A 21,030-nucleotide genomic window follows, 5' to 3' on the forward strand; every position below is an offset into this window, starting at 1 on the left:
CCATTCCCGTCCCACCATGTCCGGGTCCGAGGTGCTTGCTTTTGTTGGCGTCATTCAACTCGGGTGCCAGGGCGTGCTATCCACTTACAGGCGGTATAGGGGGCTTCGGGGGCTCAAGCTCAATGCTAGGAATAAGGTTAAAACACTGACACGCGACATAGCTGGATTCCGTCAGTTAGACATCGACTGGTCCTCGTCAGCCATCCCCTCGGACCTGGTGGAATTCAACCTTGTGGTCAGCGAGCTTGAGGGCATACTTGAAAAACATGACCGGCGAGGCTTTCGTAATGTATTGCGGCATCTACTAGATGCCGAAGAATTTACAGAAGCCCTGGAGAAGGTCAAGCAAAAACAGATCGACGTTCACACAGCCGCCCATATAAAAGGGTTGTGAGTATATCAAACATATTTGCTTTCATCTACTAAACTACCACGCAGGGAGATGCTGGCGCAGGGAAACAAGAAGATAGATTCCCTTACTTCAGACAGCACTGAAATCCGTGCGGTGCTTGATAAACAAACGAAAGAGCAACGCCGAAGCAAATTCTGGGAGTGGCTCTCTGCCCCAGGCTCGCACGATGACCATTATCGACTCACCAGGGATATGCTTCCGGAATCTGGTTCTTGGGTGATTAATACACCGCAGATCCAGGATTGGATTTCCGATGATGAGCCGGTCATTGCGTGGATTCACGGCAAGCGTAAGTTCAAATTTTCATCGGGAATGATCTACCACTGACATTTGCCAACGGCATAGCTGGATCTGGGAAGTCCGTAATAGCGTGTGTACCCTCTGAGATTTCGTACTCACATCGCCTCTAACAGTGGGAATCTAGTTCGAACATTGTGAACCATCTTCTGGACAGACATGGTGGTGATTCCGGTATCGCCATCGCCTATATATATCATGATTTCCGCAATCCGCAGAAGTTCGGCAGCATCAGCCAGGTTATAAGTGCAATCATATCGCAGCTCTGCGATCGACTGGGTGAGATTCCCGACCAGCTAATGGAGTTCAGTGAGGAGCATAGGTCTGCAGTAGCATTGCGCGTTCAGCATATCGTATGGGTAGCAGAAAAATTTCAGATTGTTCATCTGGCCATCGACGGCCTAGATGAGTGGCATTCGACAAGCAGAGGAGAACTACTGGGATTGCTCCTGCAATTGAGAAACGAGACGTCGGTTACAATCAAGATCTTAATAACCAGCCGGTTTGAGAACCAAATATCGCTCAGGCTAGGAGATTGCAAGACAATTGATCTTGTGCAGGAGGCTGATCAAGTTACCGGCGACGTCGAGCGAGTGATGCGAGCAGCGGTGGACAAGATGCTTCACGGAGGAGACCTCTATCTGCAGGACCCTACACGCAAAGGGGAGATAGTGTCTCTGTTGACTAGCAAGTCGCAGGGAATGTTTGTACCCGAGATCCCTCGCATAAACATGCACATGCTGACGGGGTTGACAGCTTTCTTTGGGCGAGACTGGCCTTGGAGGACCTCTGTGGGGCTAGTGTTCAAACAAAAGAGGACCGTTCTACTTTCAAATGCTTGGAGACATTACCCAGCGGCATGGACGAATTCTACGAGCGCATTCTCAAGAGGATACTCGAACAAAGGGTCCTTGGCAACCTAGTGAAGCAATCGCTTGGTTGGCTGTGCTACAGCAAACGACCCCTGGCCGCGTGCGAGCTGGAGTCGGGTCTCTCATACGACAGGAGCCTTGAAGCACCAAAGATCAACCAGATATTGTCAGCATGCCGTCCCTTGGTAACCGAGTACGACGGCAGTGTCCAGTTCGTTCATTTCAGCTTCAAGCAGTACCTGGAGGACAAAAAGGAAGGCGAAAGCTTCGGATGGCTCCTAGAGACCCTACCGGCCATAACAGACGCCTGCCTTAAGTGCCTATGCGACGTCAAGAATCGCTGGCGGCCACAAATCAACGCACCTCGAAGCAACCTGTTCATTAGATTTCCCTTCTCACAGCATGCAGCTGACCATTGGGGTCACTATGCAGCTGAGGCACTGCCGCATGACAAGTCCGGGAGCCTAGTCCAAGATATCGAAGACCTTCTCCTTACGGAGGACTTCGTAGCTGCGTCGGGTAGACTTATGTCGCCAATCTATTCTGTCAACGACCACTGGCCTTTCCCCTCGGTCAATGATCTTGACATCCACGGTGCTCCCGATGCCATGCACTTGGTCGCGTACTTTGGCCTACACACACTAATACCCAAGCTCATCTCAAAGGGCATAGAATCAACACCATATCCCGAGCCCGACGGAATGCGAACCCCGTTAGCGTGGGCAGCAAGATATGGCCATCGCCAGTGTGTGCGAGAGTTAGCCAGGAATTACCCGGATCATATCAATTGCAAAGACAGACAAGGTCTGACTCCCCTTTCTTGGGCAGCGATTAATGGTCATGAGGATGTCATTCGCGAGCTTGCGAGGAGCCCGAGGTTGGATGCTGCCTGTCGCGATGATGAGGGCCGAACAGCCATTTCGTTTGCAGCAGAATTTGGCTACACCTGGATCGTAGAATTTCTTGGAAACCTGGACGACAGCGTAGTTGACGCATCTGATGACGACGATCTGACACCGCTTTATTGGGCGGCATACGGCAACCACCTCGATACAGTGAAGCTTCTCATCAAGCAATTTGAGGTTCAAGCCACCCTAAACACTCTCTTAGTCCATACGATTGAGAGTGATGGCGTCGCTATTGCAAGGTATCTGATCAAAGGCCGCAGGGTCAATCCATTTGCAGTGCATGAGTCAGGAGAAATACCTTTCCTGGTGGCTGTCCAACGCGGCAACAAAGACATCGTGGAGATCATGGACCGCCAGTGGAATATCGGGAAATCTTCACAAGAGTTCCACATTCGTCGGCAGATGCGCAAAGAGATATATGGCTCCGCGCTTCTGACAGCAATAGCCCCCGATATCCCTCCCATTTTCAATTACACTCACCAGCAATGGTTGATCCAAACCCTGCTCCCCAAGGCCGATGTCAATTACACCGGTTCAAACGGGCGAACACCTTTAATCGCTGCTTCAGCGAATGGTTCGAGAGCCGTCGTCGAAATGCTACTGAAAGATCCCAATATCAACGTCAACAAAACAGATGAGACACGGAAAAGTGCGTGGCTGTATGCCCGGGACAATAACCATTTTTCGATAATGGAAATGCTGGAAAATAGGGATTGCGTCCAAGTGGACTGCAGAGAAATCTACCTGCGGTTCTTCCCCAAGTGACTCTGCGGTTTATTGGTCGCTGAGCCCAGAATCCTATTGTTTACATAGGTATTTGTTTATAGGATAAGAACTTCCCGTGGTGTTGATGGCTGTGGGACTGAGATGACGACACGACTATCCGCCACATCTACGGCCACCTACATTACTATTGTTTTGTTAATTATGATCCCGTGGTGGATGACTTCAATTTAACTGCATAATATATTGTACTAAACATCCGCGTTCACTCTCCATATCCAAGTACTCTGGACAACACAACTACCGGTGTACTCTTCCATCTGAAACACCCACTACTATAACGATCCAAATTACGCATATCCAACGGTTTTTCCAATACAATGGGACTCTGCTTTAGTTTCCCTCGACGCCACCACCCCATGATGATGAGACCAGTCATGGTCGCTCATCCCCGTCCTATGATGGGAGGATTCGGCATGCCAATGGGGGGTATGCCGATGGGAGGGCGCATGGGAATGGGCGGCATGCGAATGGGAGGAATGGGAATGGGCCCGCGCATGGGGATGGGTGGGATGGGATTCGGGGGTCCTCGATTTGGTACTATGGGCGGTGGTTGGGGAGGGGGGATGTATGGAAGGCGTTGTTAGGATTCAGACGATAAGATGTATTTAGACGTTTTAAGAAGGCAAAGGATGCTCATTACAGCTGTCCTTAATGGATGATCTTTACACATCTTCCATATTGTTATTCGAGGAGTGGGCGTGGGGATACGGTCAGAGACGGTATGCAGTTAGCATGCTCAAACTATGAGATTTCAACTAAAATCTGCAAGATCTGGTAGTCCATCATAGACACTGCCTGTACGCTGTGGATTTGTAGTGTGCCTCAGTTTACAACTTCTCAATCCGTCCAAGCAACCATTCCAAATGGCGATAAGTGACTCGAGGCTGATACTCCGGTTGCATATGCCCACTCTGGAAGGTTTCCGCCCACATCAAGCCACGCTCAAAGTGCTGAATCCCCATAGTCCCCTGAGGCTGATCAACATCAAGACCGTTATCCTCACGAACAGCCGCCCACTGCAGATCCGGCAAGTCGATGTAGATCGTTGCATTTGGCTCTTGCTGGAACCCTAGGTCTCCGTTCCAGGTCATATTCTGGATGGAGAGCAACGTTCCGTTCGTGATGATAATCATATCGTAGTCGCCGTTACTGATGAGGACACGGTTGGTCGCTTCGATGACCTGAGGTAGGACCTTCTCGATAGGATTTGCCGAAGTATCGCCCTCGCCCTCAGGTCCGGCATTTCCACCTACAAATACATTCTCGTTCGAGCAGATGGACCATTCGACTGATTGCGGAGCATGCAGTGCCTTCTTGACATCCTCGCGGTCAAAGTACACCGTGCCCCCTTGGGGTAGGTATGTCAGTTCAGTAGGGAACGCGAGTACATCCCACGTCAGGGGACACATCAGGTTAATCTCGTAAATGTCAAAACAAGTATTCGTGGCGAATGCCTCGTTGTTGATAAGATCAAACACATCACATTCCCCGTCTAGGAATTTCTTGGGTGGCTGCACTCCGGAGGGAGGGAAAACGAGGTATTCGTCGATAAAGTCCTTGTAGCCGCATTTCTCGTGTAGAGTCTTCAGCTCCGAGAGGAAAGACTGGTTGAAGTTGAAGAAGTTGGCGTTCTCGACTACGAAAGGGACGGCGGGGGCTGCCTGTTGGACGTAGTCGAATTGGCCGATGCAGGGGTCGTATACGAGCGCGCCTGCACGTATAATTTAGTCTCGAAGCATACAATATTTGTGGAAGATTAAGGGCTTACCTGCGAGGTCATAATATTCCGTGTCGTTTTGGTCCAGAATCGCGGCTGAAATGTAGGGCACATAGCGGCCTGCATAGCTCTCGCCAGTGACGTAGATCTTGAAGTTCTTGATTCCAAACTCTTTCTGAAAATTCTTGAAGAACTTGACAAAGTCCTCTGCGGTCTCCTCTTGCGACACTGCAGTCGGTATACCGGTGGTGAAACCCGTTCCAACAGGTTGGTCGACCCTACACTAATGTCAGCTCTGATCCAGATCACCGTCAAGGGCTCATACCATAGCATATTCGTCAGATTAACCCAAGAATAAGGATTCTCAACCGGCGCAAGTGTACCAGGATGCCACAAGAACCGACCGTTCTCTTGAAAGAATCCCTCGAGAGAGCTACATCCAGGGCCGCCATTGAGCCAGATGGTAACTTCGTCGACAGGCTCCCCAAGCTTCGGCTGGAAGATGAAAAACAGCGATCTGGAGTCATTGTTCTGATCAATCGGCACCGACCCAGAATACATTTCGCCGATGTCATAGTTGACGTCGGGGAGCTTGTCGACGAGGTAGGCTATCAGGACTATGTTAACTGCTTGTTCCACGAGTACACGGAGATGGCATACGCTGGGTTTTCTTATTCAGAAAGCGGAAATCCTCCTTTGCAGCATGATTCGACTCTGTAGCAGTCTGTGCACCCCTTTTTGCCAGATTCAAGGAGTCGCGAGCTCTCTGGCCAAATCGACCATGCGAAGTGGCTGATACGTTGTCAGCGCACAGCCAGAGGGCTGCAGCCGCATGAAATAAGTTGAGTCGCATGGTAGGAACGAGAAAGAATCAATCGAGCACCACTCGGCAATTACTACAATTCAGTCAACAATTCCACTTCTCCATTCTGCGCGGGGACGGGCCTTATAATTGCAGGATTCGGAGTGGAGCTGGACATCGCTATCCGGACTGCGAATTGCAGCATCGTCGGACCAAAACAGGCACGATTGGCCGTTCCACCAGGCGGGTACGCGCGCTTGTATACGGGGGACCAGGATGATTGATTGAGGTTACAGCAGGCAGCGATCTAAATAAGCCACCGCCATCTCGCGCGGGGTTGCGACACAGGAAGAGTTACGATCTTCGCGATAATCAGGGATAGCGGCGAGACATCGCCAATGGCAGCATCGTGGAGCCCGCAGCAGATGATAAGCAATGCTACATCGCTTGGAGAAGGCTTGACCGTGCTAAGCTTTGGCCTCGCAAATTTTGGCTGATGTGGGTAACAAAGATGGTGATAAGCGTGAGTCACGCAATACCGTATGGCGCTACTCGTTCGTGGTATACCGGAGAGTCTGTAAACAAGCTTGCTATGTGTCCAATGCAGGAATTTAATCTATTATACAAGTCTTTAATGAAATATGCTACAACGAAAACAAGCCACTCCTCTTCTTCCCATGCGGATACACAATCAGCGCAGACACAAACAATCCCACCGTAATCCCAATCGCCGTCTGGATCATACCAAACCCCAAACTCGTCAGGGAGCTCCCTGAACTACCCCCAGAGGTATTCGCCGTCCCATTCTTCACGGAATCCGAATACTCAATCGCCGACAATATCGAGCCCGACGAGGCCATCCCCGACGGGACAAGCGTGAAGATGCCTGGGATCGTCGAACTAACTGCATTCCCATGCCAGACGCGACTGTACAAGTTCGCCAGGAGGCCAATCGTGAACGCACCAACTGTATTCGCGACCTCAGAAGAAGAACCCAGTCTCTGCGTGCTAAAGTAGTTGGTCACATACCCGGCTGTACCGATTAAGATCATGACGGGCGTGCGGCGGAGTTTGGACTGGTTGATCAATGACGCGATGAGGCAGTACACTGCAACGAAGGGGAAGTGTTCGGTATATGGACTGCCCCAGACTGATTGCCTAGCGCAGGTTGTGTCGCTCGTTGCATCGCGATCGATGGCGCCGTAGATTGTTGTGCCGACTGTGACGCCGTAGCCGAGAAAGAGGGAGTAGATTATTGTATAGACGAGGCGAATGGAACCGGCTATCATTTGATGCGACTGCAGTTCCAGACTGCTACTTAGCACGGAGAAGCCGGGGAGGATCAAGGCGATGGACGATTCCGTAATGGACGCGTAGCAGAAGATAGGGTCCGTATGGCCAGGCAGTCTGATGCTGCCAAAAGCACGCGCGATGAACGATACCAGGATCGCAGCAGAAACTTCAAACACGTTGGCGTACAGGGGAGAACGAGGAGCGAGAACAAGCTGCATGAAGCCTACGCAGCATCCCAAGAAGAAGATAATAGGCATATCAATAGGCCGTGCCGAGAACGCAAATGGGCCTACAGCAGCCGACCCAAGTCCGTAAAGCAGAATCACCAGCCACCGATTATACCGGGGTTTTCGATCCATCAGCGCTGTAAGTTCGGAGATCGCCGTCTGCATGTCCACCATATCATGGGTAACCCGCTTATAACAGTGGTGGACGTCTTCCAGCCGTCCGAGATCAAGACCCTGCGGCGCGCGGATGAGTTTCACCTCTGCAGTGCGAGTCACCGGGTCGTCAAACGACATGATCATGCAGCCTGGAAGGTACATGAATTGCGCCTTGATATCTAATACTTGCGCCGTCATCTGCATATACTCCTCGAGACGGTGGGTAGGCGCCCCGTACCGCATAAAGGCCCTGCAGAGCTGCATGATATACCGCTGTCGGAAGATAATTTCCGCAATGTGGACGGTCAGTTTGACCTCATTGCTTTGCATGTCATTCTTCTTCCCTTTCTTCTTCTTCTTGTTTTTCCCTCCTCCATTTGGCTCTTTTGTCTCCGCTGTATGTCCTTGTGACATTTCTGGGGCCGACAAGGCGGAAGAAGAACCGATTTGGCCCATGTTCAACGACATCCGCACCAGCGAGGATGTCGAAGCATGGTTCGACTTCTTGTGCCATTTTGTAGGCTTATTCTTCTTCACAGGCAGCGCAGACGGGGTCAGCGTCGGTGTCGACTCCTTATCCGAATCCGCAGCCGAGTACACACTATTCTGTCGCGAATGCATGCCTCTTAAGTGAAGCAACGCCGACAGAACACCCCCGGGCAACGAAGGTGCAGGGGCCGGTGCATTCCCAGCTGCTTCGACATCCTCCTGGGGCTGCTGCACAAGCGTCGACGCCTCGGACCCCGATACCGACGCGGCACCTCCCTGAAGACCCTGCACCAACCTCTCCGCCTCAGCATGTACAGCCTGCTGGTACTGCGACGCAGTGAGGCCCTCCTGCGAGTTCGCACGGAAGATAGCCGCCAGCTGGTGGTCGTCTGTTGAGCCCAGTTTCTCGGGGTCTACCAGGGACGCACCGAGGCCGGACTCTGTCTGCGCGGCCGGCCGTCCGAGCATGTCGGCGATACGACCCGACTGCTCGCGGACATTGCGGACGACTCCCCGCAGGCGCTCGCTGCTGAGCAGGGATGTGGGCGCGGTGGAGCGGACGTCATTTTCACTCTCGTGGTGACTCGGCTGGTGCGCAGCATAGTCTGTTTGGGAAATGGGATTACTCATTTGGCTACTACAGCCCGACACTGTAGTCTGGTACAGCGAAGTCAAGACAAGGTTGGGAGCTAAGGAACAGACCGGGTCGAGATAACAAAAGGCAGCCTGAGCAGCGAGCCAGCCTGCCAGGCCAGGAGAAAAAGGATCAAAGGAACAGCCGGATCTCCACATCATCTGTGTGATGATCGCAGCCTGAACAGTCTGTTTGTGAATAAATTATGAACACATCCAGTGCTTCAGTGGGTCTATATTGCTGTTCCTGTCAAATGGCCGTTCAACCCGTGGGCCACACTCGGCTGTCGGCAACAACCAGCTGTCACTGCCAATAAAACGGCGCACACCCCAACAAGCCTTGTGTTCCCTTGGCTGTCGAGGCTTGGCTGTCATGTCATAATTCATCCTCCTGTACTCCCTTAATTCCTATACTTTGAATGCAGACAATACGAATGTAATCAGACTTTGTGTTCAAGCCCAGTAGTGCTACCGTATCCGTAATCCTAATTGTTGTAGTGTCATATTACCGGTGCAAATATATATCTCTACGGCGTCCGTCCAGAATCACCTCGCCAAAAACTATATATATCTCACTCAACCTATTCAATAAATATAATCACAGCAAACATTATTTCTACTGGGAAACATTCCAGAATTGTGACCAACCTTCGTTAATGCACACACAGCCTAAATATGACACCTGTATTGATTTGGAATTAGTCCCTTACTATTCATTGTTGATGTACCTCATTAACCATCTCCCTGTCCCGTCTCCCCTTTCCTGCCGTAAAATCTACATCAAGTGTAGCATACACTCGAATACGGAGTGATATTTTGGAGATGTGGAGAAATATATATATGCAATTAACCGCTAGTGTAGTAAAAAACTGTCTTTTAACCGCACGTCACTAGTTCCACCTAAAGTTCGTAGCAACAGACGTGCTAGGACGCGGTATAAGGTATCAATAGTTAGCAAGGATATCTTTTATTACTGAACACATTTGCGCCACCTGTCGGGGATTGGTGGCCCAGGAGAAGTGAGTGTCACCCACAAGTGGTACCAGGTGGATACTCAAATGGCTTGGGAGCAGAGTGTCAAGATCGTTGAACTGAGTTCTGTGGTAGTACTCATAAAGAAGCCGCTGGTCGTTAGACTGGTACTTGTCGTTGGGTCTGGTGGCCTTGAATAGAACTATGCGATCCGTGCAGGTTGCGAGATGCTGGAAGCTTGCTGGGTTTGGCTGGTAGATGTGATGTATGCGGTCTAAGATCTTGGCATCACCAAGACCAATCTCCCGTGTGGCTCCACGTACATTGAAATAAGTGTCAATGATACCTAAAAGGCCAATGCTTGCACCTAGGTCCACCAATAGCCGCGATATTTCCATCGCTAGTATCCCCCCAAAACTCCATCCAATGAAATGGTAAGGTCCGTGAGGTTGGATTTTACGGACTCGCTCAATATATACTGCCGCTAGACTCTCGAAAGTATCGTGGCGCTTGGTGTGTAGGTAATCATTGTTAAACACGACCAGATTCCGGTCAGGCAAATATTTGACGATATTGTTGAAATAACTTTCCGCGCCACCCTCTCCTGGTGGTAGGAGGAACAAGATTGGACCACTTCGCGATGGGTCAAGGTATTCGAAATACGGCGTGTACATTTCCTCCGTGGATACTGGTAGTTGGGACGCGGAGGGAGCCGAATACGCGTGCTGACCCTGAGCGGCACTGATGATCATATCCAGGGCTTCTTCGATTTTGGACATAAATCGACAACTTTCCTCGACCCTCCAGGCACTATCCACTGAAATGGCGAGGCTGCCGTTCGTACAAATGGCCGTAACGTCGACAGCAAAGGAGCTTTGGTCTTTATCCACTGGACTAGTCGTGAGTCCATATTCAATTTCGCGGTCGCCCACGGCGAGGGCCCATTCACCGGCTGTCGGGGCCTTAGTTGTGAGCTGCCCTAGATAGTTGACAGTAACTGGAGGCATCTGATGTTCGTTGTAGCCGTAGAGAGGCCCAAAGCCAACGCCTCGATTGGGTACCTCATCCAGGCGTTCTCGGACACTCCTTACCCCTTGTATAATGGTCTCCGTCCTCAGAGGAGGAATTTCGAACGGATACATGCTAGTGAACCAGCCCATAGTGCGGCTCAGGTCTAATGTCCGATCCACCGCTTCCTCACGTCCATGGCCCTCAATAGTAACCATACTTGGGATATCCGGCGCAATGCATTGGAGTGCCAATCCAACCGCAGCAAGTAAGTAGTCTTGTACCGATAGGACTTGACCAGTATTACTGCCCTTGAGGAGAATTGCTGTCTTCTCATTGCTCCAGATTCGGCTCAGCTGGGTCCGAGACGCGGTGGATGGCGGTAGAGTGGGTGTGATAGCAGCCGCCTGGGTGAGGAGGGTCTCCCAATGCTCTTTCTCAGACGTTGATGTCTGGTATTTTTGTATAGCCTCGGCCCATTGCCGGATACTGCTGCTCTTTCTGCCCAGGCTTCCACCATGGTATAGGATCTGCAGGTCGCGGGAAATAACGTGCCAGCTAACAGTGTCAATGCTGATATGGTGCGCGGAGAGCCATATTCGCGCCGATCCATCTCCATACCCATGGACGTAGGCAAAAGCGCAGATTGGGCCGTTCTCGAGATCGAAGTCTGACTGCCACTGACACAGCAGCTCGTCAATTCCGCTGCGTCCTTCAACATCCTTGACGTCTAGCACTCGAAGCTGGACAGGAGAGTAGTCACTTGGGAAGAATTGCACCATGGTACCGCCGCTCTCCTTCAAACGCATCCGGAATGCATCATGGTACAGCTGCAGCTCGGTGATGGCGGTCCTCAGCTTATTCACATCAAGCTCTGGGGTTCTGATGCTGAAGCTATGGTTCCAATGACTAGGGTGGTAAAGGGGCTTCGACAAGAACCAGTTCTGAATCGGCAGTAATGGCGCATCGCCAACGACTGGCTGTTGCTCTGTGCGGAATTGGGGGATATCGCCCGAGCCGGCGGAGCGCATGAAAACGCTGTCGTGGATACGGCGAATAGTACGGTGGTCGAAAATATCTCGAACAGAGACCTTGCGACCTACCTCGTTGTGAATGCGAGCCACTAGATGCAAAGCCGTAATACTATCACCGCCCATTTTGAAAAGATCATCATCAATACCACATCGTTCCATTCCCAGTGCAGATGCCCATAACTTGCACATGTTGAGCTCAAGCACGCTCCTCGGTGGGCTGTATGAAAGATGATGGGTGGTGGAGTTGATATCAGGTAGCTTGCGGACGTCGAGCTTTCCATTGATCGTCACCGGAAGTGCACCATCTACGAGGCAGAGATCATTCGGTATCATATATGTGGGAAGTCTAGCCTTCATGAAGTCGAAGATGCTTGACTCGGACCCCATTTCACCATTGGACGTATAATAGCCAACCAAAGACTGGGCGATCCGGGAACGAGGGTCGTTGTTCTCATACTTGGCCAGTACTGCACATTGCACAATACCAGGACATGAAGCAAGCACATTTTGGACTTCTGAAAGCTCAATCCGGTATCCTCTTATCTTGACCTGAAGATCAGCTCTTCCAAGATACTCTAGTTGTACTTGCTCGTGACAGTTGAACCGGTATCTAACCAAGTCGCCAGTCTTATATATACGAGGAAAAACCCCAGCGGCAATGTCACTCTTGGTCCGGAAGGGGTTGGAAAGGAATCGTTGCTCTGTGAGAAGGGGCTGGTTGAGATAGCCACGCGCAACGCCATCACCAGACAGATATAGTTCTCCAACTGCACTAGATGGGACGGGCTGAAGAGCTGAATTGAGCACATATGCACGAGTTCCTGGTAACAGCTCTCGAAGGGCATTCTCAAACTTGCATTCCGCAGTGAACTCGGTGATGATGTTGTAGACGGTGGTTTCCGTGATACCGTACGCGTTGTAGATAGGTCCGCGGAATCTCTGGCGTAATTCTTCGTACTGCCTGGCATGAAGCTCTTCACCAGCTGCAGTTACGACGTCCAAATGGTCCAATCTTGCCAAGTCAATCTGCTGCAACAGAGACGGGGTTCCACTTAGGTAGGAGAGGCCCTGTGCGTTGGCCATGCTGTAGAATTCGTCGTCCGCAACAAATTCTGTTACAGGAATGATCAACTTATGGCCGCTTAAGATGGACAAAAGAAGTTGCTCGACGGAGAAATCGAAAACATAGTTCGACAAAAAGAGCACACCATGAGTCTTGGAGCTTTCCGAACCGAAGTAGCGTTGCCTGAGTGAATCACGCAAGCGAAGAACTCCTCGCTGCTCGACCAGAACGCCCTTGGGCTTCCCTGATGTGCCGGATGTGAATATTATATATGCCAAATCATCAACAGTGGCAGTGGTAGGCAGGTCAAGCATCGACTGCTGATTCACTAAATCCTGTATCTCAACCAAGTCGACCGCGATTACCTTTGCATTTGGACTTTCAAATTTCAAGGAATACTCAGACTGTGTAATTAGAGCCTTCGCTCCGGTGTCTCCCATGATGTATTCGATACGTTCCGCGGGATATGTCGGGTCCAAAGGAACATACGCGGCACCTGCTTTCCAGACGGCGACAATGGAGACAATCATATCAATGCTCTTGTCCAACAGGAGAGCTACCTTGTCATTTGCTTGAATGCGCACCATAGATTGTATGTAGCGGGCTAGTTGATTAGCCCTCTGGTTCAGCTCAGCATATGTCAGGGCCGTATCGCCCTGTACGACTGCAGTCCCCCTTGGTACGCGGGAGGCCTCGCACTCGAAGGCCTTGCTAAGAGAGATTGCTTCTGATTCTCCTGCACTAGGTGCAAGACATGACTGCTTCATTGGCAAATGTACCTCGCCGTCCTCAACAGGGCGGACCAACGATAGCTTTGTATCTTCCTTGAGGCCAGTCGCACCGAGTTCGGAGACTTGCTGGAGAATATACTCATACGTGCTTAAGAAACCTTCAACTGTCTGCCGGCGGAAAAGACTGGTGGCGTAGTTGAAGTTGACCCGTAAGAGTGATCCAAACTCTGTAACTGTTGCATTTAGATCGAACTTTGCAACGGAATTCCCGCCGTGCGCAGGCTGGTATGGAGTCATTTCGAAGGTGTTGTCACTCTGTGGAGTAGCATCGTGATCTTTCTCCAGAGCACTCTCGAAATTGAATACAGTTTGCACCAGAGGGTGCCGGCTGGAATCATTTTCCACCCGCAGTAGTTTCGTGATGTCCTGGAACGGCATGTCTTGATGCAACTGGGCGTCTACAAGGTGTTTCATTACCTTTTGAATGAGGCCGTGAATGTCCGCGTTTGGTACATCTAATCTAAGAACAACTAGATTGACGAAAAATCCAATGACGGACTGGAACTGGGGGTGAGTCCGGTGACTCACTGGGACACCCACTGCAATGTCCGTCTCGTTCGTATAGGACGAAAGCAGGAGACAGTAAGCGGCTAGCAGAACAGCATATAGACTTGATTTGCATGATCTGGCAACTGACCTGAGGTTCTCAACAACCGAGGAGTCCAAACAGATAGAGATGTCGTCTCCGTCATACCTGAACCGCACCGGCCGTGGATAATCGGTGATGAGCTGTAGAGGCTCTAGACCGCTCAGCCGCTGCAGCCAGAATTCGGACAAGTCGCTCGATCGATTGCCATTTAAACATCGTCGATGGTGCCGGGCGTAATCTTTGTATTGAACTTTAGGGCTCAGACTGACACCTTCCTGGCCGGCCACACATAATGCCCGGAACTCTCGCATGAATATACCCAGCGACCATGCATCGAAGCAGCTGTGGTGGAACGATAGGATCAGAAAGACCTTGCTGCCATCTTTGTAGCTGACAATATGGGCCAGCCAGGGAAGTTCAGAATCGAGCCGGAAAACATGTTCTGACAAGCGTCTAATCTCGTGGTCGATCTGAGATCTATCACCCACTGCATCCTTCGTAATGCTCGCCATAGCCTGCGCCTCATCGGTGCTTAGTATGCGCTGGAGATACGTTCCCACCGTCTGATCCCTGACTAATAGTGTTCGTAGAGCCTCATGTCGTGAGAGAATGACAAACAACGCCTGTTCTATGCGGGAGGGATCAAGATAGCCAGGTAGTTCAAAGGCAGCATCGATATTGTATGCATTGCAGCCACCTTCGAGCTCGTGAATAAATAGAATCCTCTCCTGTGCACGGGATATAGGAACCATGTCAGTCCCATCAAAATCCATCGGCGTGACTTCGTCCATGTCCGCGGCGTTGTTCATGATTAAATGCGCAAGAGCCTCGATAGTCTGATGACGGAATATAGAGCTGACGGACACTGCGCGTTTAAAGACCTCATGGATCTTGAAGGACAGACTCGTGCTCCTCAAACTATCACCCCCAAGGCTGAAGAAGTCGCTATAGCAGCCAATCTCACGTTCGGGCACGTCCAGTAGCTCTGCCCAGATACCGCATAGGGTACTTTCGATTTCATTGCGCGGAGCCATCACGTCCGTCACGCTCACCTCCTCCGGTGTGGGTAAGGCTTTGGTATTCAGCTTGCCACTGGCAGTCACTGGGAGGCCACTGATCGGGGTGAGGCTAGAAGGTACCATATACCCTGGGAGGCGAGATTGCATGAAGCGTCGAATTGCAGCCGATGACACCGCCGAATTAGCTACGTAGTAACCAACCAACACTTTCTGGTCGCTGTCCCTGCGATCATTGGCAACTACCACGGACTGCTTGATATCCGGGTGTGAAGATAGGACGGCCTCAATTTCTCCCAGCTCGATGCGCAGCCCGCGGATTTTGACCTGAAAGTCATTACGGCCAAGATACTCGATTTCGCCGTTACTGCCCGGCATCCAGCGTACCATATCGCCGGTTCTGTAAAGACGGCTATTGCGTCCTGCTTTCGCCTCCTCCTCTGTTTGGTATGGGTTGGGGATGAAGCGCTCGGCCGTCACATCTGGACGGTTGTGATAGCCTCGTGCCACACCCTCGCCACCCAGATAGAGCTCGCCCACGGCTCCAATTGGAACTCGCTTCATATCATCGTTCAGCACATAGCTTGTACTGTTATGAACCTGCGTCCCGATACTCTTGTCCGTCCGACGCTCCGGGAAGGGATACAGCCTTTTGTTGGTGGTGATGGAGACCTCCGTCGGGCCGTAGCCGTTGATAATAAGTCCATGAAATGTTTGCCGGATCTGGTCGAATACGGGCTCGCTGAAGGCCTCGCCGACGCAGTCTACACGGCGTAGGTGGTCCTTAAATCGGTTGAACTCGTACATGGACACGACAGATGGGGTACCGGACAGGTATGTGACCCTGTTCCGTTCAATATATCGGTACAGGCGCTCTTTATCTCCGCGCATTTCATCGTTGAGCACAAGCAGTGTTTGGCCGTTGAGGATGGCGTCGGTCATCTGCTCGACGAAGTGATCAAAAACGTAGTTGGAAAATGAGAGGATCACCTCGTCGTCAGTCTCGCGCAGGCCAAAGATCTTGGACAGAGACACCTGCAAATTGACCACCCCATGGTGCTCCACCATAACGCCCTTCGGCTTCCCCGTTGTGCCTGAGGTATAGATGATATACGCGAGATCTTGACTCCCACTGGACGGTGGAGGATTCGACACGCTCCACATAGCGTCCGGGGGGGCTGACATGTGAGAGGAATAGAGAGCGGCATGCTGTCCCATCAACCCCCGAATACGCGAGTGATAGCAAGAGTCTGCAATAACGGCAATGGCGGCAGTGTCTTCAAGAATGTATCGAATGCGATCATCAGGATACTCAGGGTCAATGGGAACATAGGCGGCCCCGGTCTTCCACACAGCAAGGATACTGGTGATCATATGCTCGCTTTTGTCCATCACAAGGGCAATAATGTTGTCGGGCTTGGGGCGAACCTCAGCGTTCATCTGATGTGCCATACGGTTCGCCCGCTCGTTTAGCTGGCGAAAGGTCAACTGCCGGTCCTCATAAACCACCGCTACCTTGTTCGGCTTGCGCGTCACTTCCATCTCGAACATCGCATGTAGAGTGGTGTCGGGAAATTCCGTATCTGTTGCGTTCCATGTGGCCAGTTGATCCAGCTGGACGCATGGCAGATACTCCAGGCTGCAGACCGGGTCATTCAATTGTTTGGCGACTTGAAGGACGGTGTCTTGGACCATATGCAGCAACGCGGATATGACTGTCTCATCGAACAGCTCCCTGGCATAACAGATAGTGAAGGTGAATCCCTGAGTTGCCTCGATCTCGCGCGCGATGACAGCCAGCGGATAGTCAAGTTTCTCGATGCCCCCCTGGATGGAATACCGCAATTCACTCTGATGACGTTGCTGCTGCGACTTATCCAGATTGGGGTAATTTTCAAGCACAAATAGCGAGTCGAATAGGCCATGTTTCAAGTCGCCTTTGCGCAAACGTCCAAGTTCCACGTTACCACGGCTGTTCATGGCATTAACGCTGGCCTGTACGTCATTGATAGCCTCCATGACGGTCTTGGTCCTAGAGACTGCTTGGTCGATCACCAGCGGCAATGTGTTGATGTAAAGTCCAATAGATCGTTCAATCCCGCTCACAGGCAGGTTCCTGCCAGAGATGGTGGTGCCAGTTACAGTATGGCTGCCACCACCGTAGGCGTGCAGGACGGAATGCCAAACAAATTGGAGGATGGAGTGCAAAGTGACACCCTGGGCAGAGCAGGTCTGCCGCAACTCTGCCAGTAAGGCGTCTCCTGGAACAGTCAAGGTCAACTGTTGCTGGTCTTGCACCTGGTCGTAGTCCGCTAGTTGGATCTTGTAGCGACTTCGCTCGTTGAGCAGAGAATTCATGTCGCAGCGTTCGTCAATTTGCTCTACGACGTTGGTCCAGTATGCAAGGTGATCGTCGCGGTGGGCCTGGATATACTGTTGGCATTGGGTGTAGGTTTCATCCACAGACGTGGTGATGGAGTCTCCATGAAGCAGACGCAGGTAAGCTTCATGAACCTGGTCAAATAGCAGAGGCAGGCTCCATCCATCCAGAATCGAGTGATGGCAACTAAAAAGGCAGGTGAAGCGCCTCGGGCTGTGTTGGATCAAATATACTCGGAACAGGCTGCCATCTTCCAGCTCGTATGGCATTGCGCGGTCCTGGCTCTCTAATTCCGACAGCCTCTGCGACTCAGCCGTAGCAAGGACGTCGGTAAAAGATACAAACTTCCAGTTTAATGGCTGATCCTGGTCAATGACCTGTAGAACATCCTGGCCCCATCGGAACCGCAGCCTTAGTGACGGGACATTGAGCTGTACGTGCTTCCACGCTTTGTGGAATAGATCCGGCAGTATTGCGGCGTTGTATCGCAGCAGTGACTGCATGACATAGGCCTCTGATCCACCCATGCTCTTGAGAAACTGGTAAACAAAGCCATGCTGGAGACTGTTGGCTATATAAGTATCATCCTGGGTGGTTCTCCCCGAGAGGACCTGGCCCGCTCCATCACCACTTTCGTCGGAAGATCCCTGCTTCCTCGTTTCAAGAAACGTTGCCATCTGCTCCAGACTTCTCGTTGCAAAGACGTCTTCGATAGAGATTGTTATAGTTAACTGCTGGCGAATGCGGGCGATGAGTTGGATACATGTGATGCTGTGTCCCCCAAGGCGGAAGAAGCTGTCCTTGCGTGAGATAGAAAGCCAATCGGTCCCCAAGATGTCAGCCCAGATTTTCGCAAGGACGATCTCCATATCGTCCGTCAGGTCGGAAGAGTCTAGCTTGGGTTGGACAACGTCGACAGCAGGCAGGGCCCGCAGATCCGCCTTTCCGTTTACCGTCACTGGGATCTGAGACAGCTGCACAAGCCGTGTCGGGATCATATATCGAGGCAGTTTGAGTTCCAGAAACTGTATTAGCTCCGTTTCGGAAGCAGAGGTGTCGCCGCAAACATAATAACCCACGAGGTGTTCGTTCTCTGTCTCCTTTGCGCCCTCGCGGAGTCTCTTGGATACAACCAAGCTGGCTCGGACGCCAGGATAACCGGCGAGTGTTGACTCTATCTCGCCGGGCTCGATACGAATTCCTCGGAGTTTGATTTGGAAGTCTGCGCGTCCAAGATACTCGACTTCACCGTTCGGGAGCCATCGGACCAGATCTCCAGTTTTGTACATCAGGTTGTTGATTCCCAGCTCTCTCTCCCGGTCCGTTCGGAATGGGTTGGGAATGAACCGTTGGGGCGTCAGGTCAGGACGGTTCAGGTACCCCTTGGATATACCTGGACCTCCAATGTGTAGTTCACCGGTGGCTCCAATAGGCACTCGCCTGAGAGAGGGATTGAGGATGTAGCATTTGACGTTGCGTACGGGTCTGCCGAGACTCGTATTCTTACGCGTTGCATCTGGCTCGAACACATTGAGAGCCGTGACAAAGGCTGACTCGGTGAAGCCATATTCGTTGAGGATGTGATTTTTGAAACCGCGACGTAGGGCGAGATACCGGGCCTCAGTCAGGTTCTCGCCGACCAGGATCATCCGCTTCAGAGAAGGGCAGGACGAGAAGTCATACTCTTGGAGGACCGAAGCAGTACCATTGAGATAAGTGACTTTGTGTTCGCGCATAAATGGAATGAGCTTGTTGGCATCGTATTTCTCTGCGTCATCAACTATGGCAAGAAGGTGGCCATTCACAAGTGCCATTAGCATCTGTCGAACAAATGGCTCGAATACGTAGGCCGAGAAGAGCAGGATGGACTCATGGTGATCGCCCGTCACTCCGTAGCGGTCAGAGAGGTCCGTGATACTGTTGACCACATTTGTGTGTTGCTTGAAGATGCCCTTGGGAAGCCCAGTAGTCCCAGATGTGTATGTGACATAGGCAAGTTGCTTGCTTGTCAAAGACAAGTCCTCCAGATTCTGGTTTGGGAACTTCGATGCTTCCTGTACAAGCAAACTCAGACACGGCTCGAGATGGATAACACGAATATCCCTATCGCCGATGATCTCGCGCTGAAGTCTCTCTGCGTTTTGATTGCTGGTGATCACGACTTTTGCTTTGGTGTCGTCCAGCACGAAGCGGACACGTTCGTCAGGATAAGCTGGATCAATGGGCACATATGCAGCGCCGGATTTCCATATCCCCAAGATGGTAACGATGAGGTTCTCAGTCTTTTCGACGAATAACGCGACTAGCTGCTCTGGCTGGATCCCTATAGAGCGTAGGTAGTAGGCGAAGCAGTTGGCCTGCGCATTCAACTGGCCATAAGTAAGCTCGCGACCTTTATAAACAGTGGCCACTTTATGTTCATGTCGCTTTACTGCTTCCTCGATAAGGTGGTGGAGTCGCTTGAACTCTGCGTATTCGCCGTCCGTGTTGTTCCACTCTTCCAATTGCAGCCTTTGCTCTGCTGATAGAAGCTCGATGTCCGCCACTGGTGTGAGCCTCCCAGATGCTGCCTCAGCCAGCAGGATGCCTAGGCCATCCGCCAGATTGACTATCATTTCTTGATCAAAGAGACGCTCCGAGAAGCGCAGTGCCACTTGGAATCCGTCCTCACCCTCAAGCACCAATACCAAGAGTGGGAAGTCACCAAATGGGACATGAAGGTGGTTGTCTGCAGTTGCAAAGATAACAGGAATGTCCAATAACTTCATTTTTAAGAGGCTGGATGATGCTGCTATTGGGCGCATATATTCCTGCCCTAGCCGCTTCCACATCTCTTCGATGCTCTGAATTTCCCGTGGTACAGACCATCCTTGCTTTTGTTCGTGGCACACTACTGTGGGGTAGACATTGCACGAGGGCTGGGTGTCAATACCACTATTATGCACTTCAATTGATGCGGTGACAGTGTGCGAGCCACCCCCAAACCCCTTCAACATCTGGTGTACTGCAAAGAGAACAACAGACCTGACACTTATGGAACGGTCAAGGCATAGCTTTGCTAATGTGTCGTGTAATTTTGCAGGGAGTGGGACGGCGCAGAAATTCCACCCATCATTAGCATCACTGAAGCCGGTTGATGCGAGCTGATATTGTGTAGAGTTCCTTGCCAGACCACCGAGATCACAGCGCTCAGCGATTTGGCTGATAGTGGCCTCCCATTGTTTAACACCCCCCGGGAAACACACTTGCATGTCGCCATCCTTGTGCGGTCTAACGCCATTGCCCCCGGCAGTCTGCCCATTGGCGCATTGCAATGTGCCATTTGCATGGCCGTTTCTGCAGAGAGAGCTTGTTTCTTTTAGTGGCGCAAATTGAGTCATGTTTGAATCTTTTATAGGAATTGTGAGTATGAACAAAACGATAGAAAAGCGCCTGTAGAGTAAGTCGAAGGAGAATCTGCAAGAAAGCTTTCGCAGGGGGGTTGGCCGAAACCCTCGACGATACGAGAGTATTCCCAATAATTTCTGCTGGTGGTGCCTGCCAGCAACCTCATGCGGCGGTGGGGGTAGCCAAGCCGCACCATAA

General features: G+C 51.4%; 4 protein-coding genes across 4 annotated transcripts; 1 reads left to right on the forward strand and 3 right to left on the reverse strand.

Moving 5' to 3' along the window:
* Nucleotides 1-16: 16 nt before the first annotated feature.
* On the forward strand, nucleotides 17-3,254 carry ASPSYDRAFT_92584 (uncharacterized protein; the record flags this gene model as incomplete). Its single annotated transcript, XM_040852703.1, has 5 exons — nucleotides 17-390; nucleotides 439-701; nucleotides 758-782; nucleotides 837-1,412; nucleotides 1,466-3,254. The coding sequence occupies 5 exons, from the start codon at nucleotides 17-19 to the stop codon at nucleotides 3,252-3,254; spliced, it is 3,027 nt and encodes a 1,008-aa protein (XP_040699256.1).
* Nucleotides 3,255-3,863: 609 nt separating this feature from the next.
* Nucleotides 3,864-6,062, reverse strand: sxa2 (putative pheromone processing carboxypeptidase (Sxa2)). Its single transcript, XM_040843938.1, has 4 exons — nucleotides 5,653-6,062; nucleotides 5,318-5,600; nucleotides 5,044-5,270; nucleotides 3,864-4,986 (listed from the first exon to the last, which is right to left on the reverse strand). The coding sequence occupies exons 1-4, from the start codon at nucleotides 5,843-5,845 to the stop codon at nucleotides 4,103-4,105; spliced, it is 1,587 nt and encodes a 528-aa protein (XP_040699257.1). The 5' UTR covers nucleotides 5,846-6,062; the 3' UTR covers nucleotides 3,864-4,102.
* Nucleotides 6,063-6,437: 375 nt separating this feature from the next.
* ASPSYDRAFT_48646 (threonine/serine exporter family protein) lies at nucleotides 6,438-8,786 on the reverse strand (the record flags this gene model as incomplete). The annotated part of the gene is made up of 1 exon (XM_040847668.1): nucleotides 6,438-8,786. The coding sequence occupies exon 1, from the start codon at nucleotides 8,752-8,754 to the stop codon at nucleotides 6,439-6,441; it is 2,316 nt and encodes a 771-aa protein (XP_040699258.1). The 5' UTR covers nucleotides 8,755-8,786.
* Nucleotides 8,787-9,416: 630 nt separating this feature from the next.
* Nucleotides 9,417-20,696, reverse strand: ASPSYDRAFT_80897 (uncharacterized protein; the record flags this gene model as incomplete). Its single annotated transcript, XM_040851066.1, has 1 exon — nucleotides 9,417-20,696. The coding sequence occupies one exon, from the start codon at nucleotides 20,694-20,696 to the stop codon at nucleotides 9,537-9,539; it is 11,160 nt and encodes a 3,719-aa protein (XP_040699259.1). The 3' UTR covers nucleotides 9,417-9,536.
* Nucleotides 20,697-21,030: the final 334 nt, after the last annotated feature.

Source organism: Aspergillus sydowii (genome assembly GCF_001890705.1).
Source record: "Aspergillus sydowii CBS 593.65 unplaced genomic scaffold ASPSYscaffold_11, whole genome shotgun sequence".
Taxonomy (NCBI): domain Eukaryota; kingdom Fungi; phylum Ascomycota; class Eurotiomycetes; order Eurotiales; family Aspergillaceae; genus Aspergillus; species Aspergillus sydowii.

Coding starts and splice junctions, on each gene's coding strand:
- sxa2 (XM_040843938.1), bottom strand. CDS start 5,845: ATGCGACTCAACTTATTTCATGCGGCTGCAGCCCTCTGGCTGTGCGCT. Junction 5,601..5,652: donor TCTGAATAAGAAAACCCAGC/GTATGCCATCTC, acceptor TAGTCCTGATAG/CCTACCTCGTCGACAAGCTC. Junction 4,987..5,043: donor GGAATATTATGACCTCGCAG/GTAAGCCCTTAA, acceptor TTATACGTGCAG/GCGCGCTCGTATACGACCCC.